The 12,051-nt window shown below is 44.5% G+C and overlaps 1 protein-coding gene across 1 annotated transcript; it reads right to left on the reverse strand.

Moving 5' to 3' along the window:
* Positions 1–232: 232 nt before the first annotated feature.
* Positions 233–6,232, reverse strand: vmn2r1 (vomeronasal 2, receptor 1). The gene is given in 13 exon segments (XM_078166801.1): positions 233–1,133; positions 1,627–1,957; positions 2,255–2,450; positions 2,566–2,726; positions 2,841–2,964; positions 3,106–3,333; positions 3,464–3,584; positions 4,115–4,299; positions 4,385–4,510; positions 4,588–4,779; positions 4,871–5,113; positions 5,210–5,501; positions 6,009–6,232. Coding segments are annotated over 13 exon segments (2,745 nt in total). The 3' UTR covers positions 233–811.
* Between the last annotated feature and the right edge of the window lie 5,819 nt (positions 6,233–12,051).

Here is a 12,051-nt window from a genome sequence, read left to right on the forward strand (position 1 = left end):
TGAGTGTCATACATTCATTTAAATCTATTTGGTGGCCCTCTAGTGGCCATAAGGAGCCATGGTGATGTCAACAGTTCAATTCAAAGCAATTTATTGACTGCCCAAAAATGTACATACATAAAATGTATTTATTGCTTTAAAAACACACATTAAAGTGACTGAAAATAACATTTATTATAGTATTAGGAAATGCATTATGCTAACAGAGTTGCACTAGTTTGTATCACATTATCACAGATTATTATTGTCATTGAAAGTTAAGTTTACAGTGTTAAACATTTATGCAAATATTTTTGATAGAAACAACATAAGCACAATGCCTGTATTTTTATAAAAATAAATGAATAGTTAAAAGTGTAACTAGAGGTACTGCAGAACAATATCTGAGGTAAAATGTTGCCTTTATTTGACAGTCTGAGCTTGTAAAATATGTTTCAGCAAGACATCATAGTAGAGCAAGTTAAGTCAAAATAATATGTGTTGAAAAATGTCCTGTGTAAGGACCCAGAATTTTAATTCCAGTTTTCTTTCCTCATGGATATTATTTAGTGAAATCAAACCTATCTAACACATGTGAAGGTGCTGACTTGGGGTTGACGCACATTCAGTCAGTGTGAATATAAATATTTTGTAAACAATATATCTTGCATATTTATTTTAGCCCAAACAAGATGATTGCAAAATATGTGTGTATAACAAGACTAGGCACCCTAATCAACTGGACTGGTTGCCAAATGAAGCAGTGGCACATCTTCCATCTACATTATGTCACGATCTCAATATTGTGGCTTCAGTTCTCAGCACTGCTCCACTAATCATCGATAGCAGTGGATTGAATCGTAGCATTGACCTCAGTAGCGGCTGTAGCCAGTGAGGCCGAGGTCCCGGTCGAGGTCCCGTCGCGCGGTTTGGCGCGGGGCCTCATCATCTCCTCTGTGTTGCGTTCAGGTTTGACCAAAAGAACGTAGCACTTGGGCAGGAAGATGCAGGTCAGCAAGCCGAAGCTGGAGGCCAGGATGGCAAAAATCTGGACGGCGACCATGAACTTGCCACGTGTGCTGAGGTACGCCGGGACGAAGGAGATCCACACGATGAAGAAGACGAGCATGCCGAAGGTCATGCTCTTTCCCTCACTGGAAGACAGAGGAAGAAAAGTGCTGTGTCAAAAGAAATGGTCTTAATGGCAAGAGGACGAATGATGCTGCGAATCTCAAAGGTTGGTTGAAAAAGTGGACATAAAATTAGAAAATAAATAAACACCCAGTGACATTTTACAGATTAATACAAGTGTTTTTGTGTGTGCTGGCCAGCTGTCTAATTTTACATAATTTCTGCCGATGTCTGCACACAGCCAGGAGACGAGGAAGTGTAAGCAGAAAGAAATACTGCCTCTAAACATGATGATACACCATCTTTTTTCCTCCACAAGTAAATTTCAGGATCAGTTTAAAGGCTGTTTCACATATGGAATACATTACAAAATGCAAACTAAGCTTAAAATTGATGAGTTATATGTTTATATTTTTATTTATTCCCACTGTGTCCATTTACCCTCATGGCTGCCATTACATTAACTGCTGTGCTCAGTGTTTCACTATTTACCCTGCACCCTTGTCTGTTTCCTACCTCACGTGGTCCTCCAGTTTGCGGGCAATGAAGGCAAAGACGAAGGCCACCAGAGCCAGCAGGATATCATAGGCGAAGATACAACAGATGAAGACCACAGAGCCTTCATCACACTCAAGAATGATCTTTATATTCTGGGCAGAGGTGTTCTCGATGGGGTGTGGAGGCAGGATGATGAGCCACACTGTGCATGCTATAGCCTGGGTTAGAAGAATGTCAGATACGACAGGATCAGGATCAGGTCAGAGTAAAATGCCAGGTAAGATGCTTGATATCATTCTTTTTTTTCACTGTGTTTACCTGTATTAATGTTGCCACAGCAGCTATTGCCCTCTGGTGGCCAAAGGTGAGACGGTCAACTTCAGGGTTAGCAGAGGCACTGGCGTTGTTATTTGTGTTGGTTACAATGACATCAGGGCTGCCGCTGTTGGCTGCTGCTTCAGCTGCAGCCTTCGCAGCTTTGGCAGCTGCTTTGGCTCTGGCACGGACTGCTTTCAGAGCCTGAGCTCTCATCATCAACACTGCTGCCTTACCTGATTTACAAAGTAGAGCAGATTGATAGCACAATAAGAGGCTTACTGTAACCCACAGAGAACCGTGGGTGTACCTTTTTTAACAGTGTACCCACCCATGATAGAGGAAAGGCAGAGAGCAAAGCCCAGAGCCAGGGCAACTTGGCTGGTCATGCAGCTCCAGTGCTGCGGCTTCCCGAGGAAGACGATGGAGCAGAGGAAGGTCACCACCAGTGAGAAGAGCAGCGAGAAACTCAACAGAGCATCATTGGCTTTGACCAGAGGGGTGCCGATGTGCATAACAAACACCACCTGGAGAAAGACGAACACAGTGAAACACACCGTTTGACATTATAGCTCCTTACTCTCTTCACCAAGGGATCTGTTGGCTTCACCAGGAGGTTTGTCCTCCCTGTGTGAGTCTCACCCCGACAGCGATGGTTACTAGAGCTCCAAAGGCTGAGATGACGATGAGAGTGATCCCCAGCGGCTCTCCAAAGGCCAGATACTCGATAATTTTTGGTACACAGGTATCATGAGCCTCGTTGGACCACTCTTCATAACTGCACAGGATGCATGCACGAGCATCTGTCAGAGAGGGACGGAGGCAGGGTCGTGTTCATCTTTAAAAACCCACTCACTTTATTCACTAAGGTTTAACTTTCATGTGTATGAGGTACAGTTTGAAAGCTGTATACTGACTCGTAGAGTTGCTGATCTCTCCATCAGCACACGGGATACAGTCGAAGCAGCAGACTGGCTCTCCCTGCCGGATTCCCTTCCTGGTGCCCGGCTGGCAGTTCTCACTGCACACTGACCGAGGAGGCTGCAACACACACAAATACACAGATTTACAGAGACATACACGCATCTGCATAGACTCACGAGTACAGACAGAGAGTATATATGCTATGACACTAATCATAATCTAGAAGGGTAAATGGTCAGTGACCAATATGCTGCTGACCTCAAACATTTCATTGTTCCACACGATGGAGTCGTTCATTATGGTCATCGTGTCCTCTGGAGCTGCTGAGCCGTTGTAGTGTCCCACAGTGACGTAGGATATCTCCCCATTACTGTTGACCTGCCAGTTAATGATGTCATAGACGCCTTCTACGTCCCCGTCATCAAAGTAGATCTCTTCGTTCGTGTGCGGCACTCTGAAGCGCACGTTCTTTAGGTAGTACATTAGCTAAAGGAGAGAAAAATGAAGCCACATCTGAGTCAAACACATACATATGAAAACAGTTGTACACACACACACACACACACACACACACACACACACACACACACGCACGCACGCACACACACGCACGTACCTGCCATGGCTCAAAGTTGGTGATGTCAGCACAGCTTTTATTAACGAATGGCCCCTGTCCGTCTTCACAGTGCTCCAGGTTGTGCAGGGCGTTGGCCACAGCATACACGGCTTTGTACACACTGTTTGGAGACATCATCATCATCATCATCATCATCAGACACACTATCGTTCACATTTATCATTAAAGGGTAAGTTCACCCAAAAAGAAAAACGTTTTCACTTCATAGTTTATATCTTGCGCTGCAGAGCAAGACATAATGTTGTAATTACTCAAGAACTGCTTTCTTTCAAAGCAATAGTTCCCATTAAGAACAGTGTATCCAGTGTTTTCTGGAGGGATGCATTGCCGCTGTGCTTTGTAATTATCTATTACTTTGTCCTGCACAAATGTGATTTCATTCACTGCCATTGTATTACAGTGGCGACAGAAGATTGAGAGGCAGGTATCCCAAAATCTCTGCGTATAAACCAAAACTACCTCCATGGCCAGACGACTTTTTTGAATTCAGGTGAGCTGACCCTTGAGGGTCAGCTTGAGTAGTGCTATGTCGTTGATGGTGGAAGTGATAGGTCTTGTAGAAGTGATTCCAGTAGCATGAAGGTAAAAGAATTCAGGTGCAGTAGTGGCATTCAAGCAGAGAGAACTGACCTGTAAGTGATCCGTAACTGGGAAACATCAGAGTAGGTGTTATTGAGCTGTGCCACAGACTCAGTGCCTGTACACAGCCCATCAGGAACTCCCCTCGCGGCCCTGGGCAGCGTGCCGTTAACCGCTTTGGCCTTAAGTTTGGCCCGTTTCATGGCTTTGCCATAATCCAATGTGCAGTTAAACAACTATAAGACAGAAAATAAGATCACAAACTTTCTCTAGATTAGTGTATAACTTTAAAAGTTGCCACTGACAGCTTAATAAACACACCGTCTCCCAGAATTCTTCAGTGAGTGGGTCATCATAGGGGTCCAGGTCCAATAGGTGGCGCTGAAGACCTGGGATGTCAGCCCTTTTAACCCCAAAGCCCAAGGTACCACCCAGCAGTGTGTTCACCTGGGTAAAAACATGCACAGTATCAACTTAGCTCATTTTCCTCAGACTGCTGAGCTTTCACTGGACTGAACACTCACCCCAGGCTGGTTGATGAGAGCGGAGGTGACCCAGGCCTCGCTGGCGATCCAGGTGCGGTTGGTCACGTTGTGCTGGAGCAGCTCGCCAATAAGAGGACTGAGATCCACGTCTGACGAGAAGACCACGATGATCTTGGTCGTGGCCTCAACTACAGTTTGAACAATACGCTGGATGTCCTCTGGGGAACTCACCTACGTTTATGACAAAAGAACATTCTTTTTTTTTTTAATGGGAAACAAAATCACAGACGTGATGGTGAAAAACTCACTGAAAAGATGCTACCTTGGGCAAGACCTCAGAGAAGGCGATGCAGACACCAGCTTCCTCCACCTGCTCCTTGAAGTCCTTGATGCCATACTTGCCGTAGTCATCATCGGCAGCGATGGTGCCCACCCATGTCCAGCCGAAGTGCAGCACCAACTTGGCAATAGCTGTGGACTGGTGCTTGTCGTTGGGAATGGTCCGCAGGAAGGTGGGAAACTGGAACTTACTCTCCAGAGCAGAGCAAGTGGAAAAATAGCTGACCTAGAGGAGACACATATAACTGTTGCTGACATGACCTTGTTCTCTCCAGCGTTCATTTCTCCTTTTTGTCATCTCACTCACCGCTGGCCGGCCTACCTGTGGGAAGTGATAAAGTCCAAGTATCCTCGCAGTGGCAATGGAGAGATCAGAGCCTCCAGCGCCCACCAGAGCGGCCAGAGGGGCCCCGCTCCCACAACGGTAGTTGGGTACAGCCTCGTCTTGCCCCGTCAAGTAGGTGAGGGTGCCCTCTACGGCCTTGGAGATGGTGAAACAGGAGTCATAGATGACGTAGCCCAGGTCGGTATTGGGCAGCAGGTCATTCCTCGCGTTGATTTCGTTGATTGCAAACAGCATAGTCTGGGTCCAGCGGAAGGTACGGAAGTTAAACCTGTAGGATGATGGGAGAGTAATGACATAACGCAGTACAAAAACTATACTGTCTGTGAATTTAAGGTCAGAAAGAAATTAAGTGAGAAAAACCCACATCCACATTTAGTATATGTGCAAAAATGTAATACTTGATGACTGGAAGATACATGAACTATTTTGGTCTTTTGATGTTATTACCTAAATTAGCCACAAGAGGACAGTTTGCAGACTTGCTGATCATTGTTGCATTATACTGTCTCCATAATAATACAGGCTACTGACTAATTGGCCCCAGAGCTGCTGCCCTTCTCTGTCCTAATTTCTATCGTAAAATTATGAGGTTAAGTGTTCTCAGAAGGACACTGTGCGCTTGAAACATACACTCAAGTAAAAATATTTCTCATTACAGGCCTAAAATATTAAATAATTTCACTAAAATAGGTGTATGCGCTTATCTAACATGAGTGTGTTACATTCTAGCGACACACACAATGATGAAAAATGAGACATGAGCAGCTCAACTCACCCCTCACACCCCGAGGACACAGGCACCCTTGAAGTGTTGCCATCACTGGAAGCAATCCGCTTGTGAACAGGAAACATCCCTCCGACGACCACCTTCTTCTTCTCTATATCCTTGTAGCCGCTCAGGTTGAACTTGGCCTTCAGCTTGCACGTGGACGCTGCTGAAACACATCTGTGGAGGTAGAAAAAGGCGCATAATCCAAGCAAAAAGCGTTCGATTTCCATGCTATGCAGACGCAGGAGGGAGTCTGGAGAGCTCTCGCTGTGGCAGACGGCAAAGGCAACAGCAAAGTGTGACAGGTGTCTTATCTGCTCTCAGGGGAGATGTGCTGCACGAGGCAACCAGAGAGCAGAAGTGGAGAGGAGGACGCTGGATGAGGGAATACTGATCTTTAATACATGTGAAACAGATAAGAAGGGGTTTGCTCATTTTAGTAAAACCAAAGCTTTGTGATCTTATTAATGGTGTATAAATTTAAGTTTGTTCAAAAGGTGCGACACGAGTTTGTCGCCCTCCAGGAACACAAACTGGACCCTGGACTATCAAACACACAGACACTTCTATGTCAAATAAACTCAAAGAAACATCCCATCATTTCATATCTCTTTGTTCTCCTCTGTCCTGTTAATGTATATCAGTGTATCAGTCTGCGCACAGGTCAGCTGCTGAGGATAAACTGCCACAGGCCTCGAGTTAATTAGCAGCTGCATGTGGTAACTTGTACAGTCTTTACGCAACTTAATGGCACGGCTACTGTTCCAAAATCATGCCTCGTCCCCTGAGTGCGGTTCTGCGTTTGTGTTGATGGGTGACTGAACTTGTCTGCTCTTGTCTCTCAGTCAGCGGGGAGAAACACACACCTGAACCCCCGACACGCTGAGGGACTTGTGCTGGGTAACTAAGGCCAAACGCACGCAGTCAAAACTTCTCACAACAGTATGGCACTGTTATTACATGATATCATACTAAAGGGAAGCTGTCACACAGAAAGCAGGAGGATATTTTGATATAGTTGCAGATTATAGTGATGACCTTCAGTGTGTGCTTGAGTGATTGAGCCCTTGTGATCTGTCTCAGGCACATGAGCGACATCTGATTGATGCTGATGGGTTCTGCAAGAAATCAGTTATGTACAGTAATTTACCGAGGCCTTCTTCATGCAGAGATTAGTTAAGAGACACATGATCAAATGGAAAAGGGTCTGGGCTTGCTACTTTTCCATTTTACTCTCCATCTTTTAGCTTTTTAGTTACTTATAAAGACAGTTACTTTTAAGACTGTTGAACACTTCCTGAATCCAGTTACACACGTACTCACACACATACATCACCTCAGTCACAACTGGACTGGACTGTGGAATGGGCAATTTTAATCTTACTATATAATGACGAACTCTGTTCCACGTTTTTCTCCTCACTGACTTGGTCAATCCATGTGAAATTTGGCACAGTGGTAGAGGGTCATGGGAGGATGCGAATGAAGCAATATTACATCAATTGGCCAAAGGGGGGCGCTATAGCAACCGATTGAAATTGCAAACTTTGAATGGGCATATCTCATGCCCCGTATGTCGTAGAGACATGAAACTTTGCACAGAGATGCCTCTCCTCATGAGGAACAAATTTGCCTCAAGAACCCATAACTTCAGGTTATATAGATTTTCCGCCATTTTGAATTTTTTGAAAAACACTTCAAATCCATCTCTTCCTAGGAAGTTTGACCGATCTGCATGAAACTCAGTGAACATAATCTAGGGACCAATATCTAAAGTTCCCTCTTGGCAAAAGTTTGAAAACTTACTAAAACTGAGCTTCTATAAGGCAATGAATATTGCAGAGGGCGTGGCTCATCACATAAAGGTGTATAACATCTCAAGGGTTTCACCCATCACCACGCAACTCGTAAGGCATATGACCACACATAATCTGAGGGGACCCCTCCATTATTGACCCCATCAAACAAAATGGGGGCGCTAGAGAGCTAATTTCTTATCTAGGCCTAACCGCCATATCGATTTTTACTAAACTTGGTAGATATGTAGAACAGGACGTCTCAAGGTGACTGGAGAAATTTAACTCTAATTGGCAACTGGGTGGCGCTATAACAACAGAAAAATGCTTAGAAATGGCTAAAATGTGACCGATCGCTGTGGCTCCCCCTGTGGCCCAATGTTTTGGGGGTTTTTTTCTAATTTTTGGTATGACTAAGTCATGGTATGGTATGCTGTACATAATCACAGAAACTGTCAGTGTGTCATTCTGTCAGTCAGTCATTCTGTCTGTCCCACGTTTTTCTACTCACTGACGTGGTCAATCTATGTGAAACTGCACATAGGCATTGAGGATTGCATAGGTAGAAGGTGACAAAGCTACCAATGGGTATGGACTAGTTTAATTTTCTTTAATTTTCTATTTATGCACTTATTTTAACTTATTTTATATCTATTTTAATACCACTGCATTATTATTGATGAGTGGAAGTGTGGTTGTTGTTTTTATGAGCTACTGGACAGCTGAATTTTCCCTTTTATCTATCTAGCTATCATCTCTAAGGTGAAGTGACATACCTTCACTTGCCTCTGCCATGTACTCACAGTTGGTACCAAACATGCACAAGGCTGCATTGGAAGCAAATGAAATAATTCCAACCAGCTATTTTTGCTTTGTTTAATGGGGAAAAACAGATTTTTACAACTCAAGACAAAAAAGACAATGAAGTGTGTTTATTTAAAGTATAGAGAGGGATTAACACAAACTGCATCTACAACCAAAATCCAAAGAAGTTTTACGCGATGTAAAATGTACATAAAAACAGAATCCTTTTCAACATACAGAGGAAAAATTAAGTATTCAACATGTGATTTTCTTTTCATTAAACATATTTCCGATGCCTATACACATGAAATTTAGACCTGACATTAGTATTAATTCAATAAAGCTACACTGATTAAGAAATAGTGACATTTCAGTCCATAAAAATTATGTGCAATGAAGGGAAATGACACAGGAAGAAAATAATGAACACGCTAAATGAAATTTATTTAATACTTGGAGGAGCCTTTGTTTGCAATGCCAGCTTCAAGATGCTTTCTGTGTGAAGAAACTGATCTCTCACAGTGTTCAGATGAGATTTTCTTCCCCATTTACATACATCTTTAAATCTTGACGCTCAGTTCCCAAACGCATACTGGTTGTTGTTTAAAAAAGGTGATGTTACACATGCCCCTGTCCCAACTTTTTTGGAACATATTGCAGGCATCACATTCAAAATGAGTGTATATTTACGAAAAGAAAAAGAAAAAAAACCCACCAAGTTTATCAGTTTTAATATTTAACAACTACTTTTTGAACCGTATTTAATTAAATGTAGGTCGAAAAGGATTTTTATACTATCACATATTTTTATTGTGACGTTATTGCTCTTCACAGTAAGGAACAAGAGGGTTTTATCTAACGTAAATGCACAAGTGAATCAAGATCCATCACACAGCATGAGAAGAAACACAGCTACCTAAGTACAGTATAAAATGCATAATGTGAGTTTCTATATTGGTTGCTTCTCTTTTGATTTATTCCCAGTCTGCATGATTTGTAAGACATTGTCTAATTTGTAAATATCTATATAGGTCACTTGAGGTTAAAGCAAACTTATCCTGGAGTTGTGAAAAGGACTCAAATATATTTCCATCAAACAGCTGATTAAAGTCGAACACTACTTTTCAATATCACCAGGGGAGCTGTGATACATCTTGTGACAGTTCCTGTCCACGATGACACACAGAGGCTCCTGACATGCCTCGCACATGAAGGGAGTGCACTTCCCACACAGCGTGCACTTCCTGCGCCCCTGTGTGGCTTTTTTGGAGCCAGATGCCCCCTCAACGATGGCAACAGGGATGTGCGGACAGCTCTCCGGGGCTGGTTGTGCGGGCACTCCACAGAGCTCGGCGGTCAGCTGCTCCTGGAAGGCCTGGTGCGTCATCGGCTGCTGCTCCCGTCTGCCACACAGCTCCTTGTGGAGCAAGTAGCTGTTTGTTACGGCAATGTCGATGAAATGATGCAGCACGGTCACATACCACTTAGTGCTCTTTCTCCACGAGGAATAGGAGCCAATCAGCTGGTCTGACAGGTCAACTCCCCCCCTGAAGCTGTTGTAGTCCTTCACAGCCGACGGCACTGGCATCTCGACTACTTTTTGTTTTCCACCAACCTTGATGGCTCTTCTCACAGTGTCCCCTGAGTAGGCAGTGTGCAGCGTGGAGCACACATTCACCTCCCTCGTGTCCTTCCACTTGATGAAGACAAGAGCCCCCTCTCTGATCCACCTGATTGTCCCTCGTGGAGAATCTTTTGTCAGGGCGTTGACTTTTGTTTTAGGGACGCCTATACTTGAGTCCCGAAATGTCCCACAGGCTCCAAATCCCAGGTCGTGAAGGTGGCGGAACAGTGCTGGGCTGGTGTAGAAGTTATCACAATAAATGCGATATCCAAATCCCAGGACGTTTTTGTTGATGAGAGACATCATGGCATCAAAATGCAGCCCCTTCCCAGTGACCTGAGTGGACCTCCCTGTGGAAATGTTGAAGTCCACAGTGTAGCCTGTGTTGTCGGACAGCACAAAAAGTATTATCCCCCCGTTTGCTGGCTTGTTCTTCATGTACTGCGTTATAGGAATCCTGGCTTTGGTGGCGACCATGCGCTCGTCCACGGAGAGGTTTTGCTGGGGGTGGTACACAGCTTTGCAGGCTACACGTAAACTGTCGTACAGGGGGCGTATTCTGTGCAGACAGTCATAATCATCGGTGCCTTTCTTGCAGTCATTGAAAGCATCTTCCCCGGGGTCACTTATATGGATGTTCCAAGCGATGGTGAGGAACCGGTCTCTGGGCATGACCTCCTGAATGTATGGCACATGGAAGATGGAACTGGCACGCCAAAAATCTTTCAACTTGGGCAGCTTCAGAATCCCCATGTACAGCGTGATCCCAATGTACTGATACATTTCAGCCTCTGTGACGTCGGCCCATTTGTATTTCTTGCCCCCAGCGATATTTTTTGCCGCGTTTTTGTTTGTGTTGGCACACAGTGTTTTGATGGCAGCCCGGTCGAAGTACATCCTGAACAGCTCAGATGGAGATGGATTGTCCACGCACTGCGACAGAGGTGGCTGCACACCTGGCTTTCTTTTGGGTATGAAACGTTGTGGGGGGTGTGGCATGGAGTCAGGCTCCTTTTCAGTTTTCCAGCCAGCTTCATCACCAGGGAGTGACTCTGACCTTACTCTCCCCCCTCCTCTTCCTCTCCCTCTCCCTCTGCGTCCCTCCACTTCCTCCTCCTCCACATCGTCAACACTGCACACACAGGTTACACGGTGTGTTAGATATATTCAGCACGAGAGTAAAACAATAATGATGCATTTATTTAGTTTAGTTATTTTCCTCTGGCTCAAAAACAAATAATATTAAATGGATGTATACATACGTGTCAAAGGACGGATCTCTCCCTTCAGTGAAGTCTGCATCATCTGCACTGTCGGCAGAATCCGGATCAGATGAGGCGAATGAACCTTCATCCGACACTGGACATTGCTCGAAAAGTTCGCGCCAGGACACAGGCTGTTTCGCGCTTTCGGGTTGTTCTGGTTCCATGGATATATGTGTGAGAGAGTGTGTGAGTGTGTGTGTGTGTGTGTGTGTCCAAGTGTTTTTGTGAAAGAGAGAGCGAGGGCGAGCGTGCGACCGCAAGCGAAGAGAAATGTTTACCGCTAAAAAGTATACACATCGCCCGGGAAGATGACGTCACTTCTTGTGTCGCGGGAAAGACACGCAACACAAAGCCATTGGTGCAGGGAAACAGCAGGAATGAGTGAGATTCCCATGAAACAAACTGTGACATACCTGGGTGTAGAGCTACCAATAACTCAACAAATAAAAAGAAAATTCAATATGTGGTTATTAATGAGGGATCTATCCTTAAATGGCCTGTTATCTAAAGCTGAAGGAATATCAATATCTGTACATTTGTGTCTGGCACTAGATATGCCT

The sequence above is a fragment of the Epinephelus lanceolatus genome, chromosome 4 (assembly GCF_041903045.1).
Source record: "Epinephelus lanceolatus isolate andai-2023 chromosome 4, ASM4190304v1, whole genome shotgun sequence".
Taxonomy (NCBI): domain Eukaryota; kingdom Metazoa; phylum Chordata; class Actinopteri; order Perciformes; family Serranidae; genus Epinephelus; species Epinephelus lanceolatus.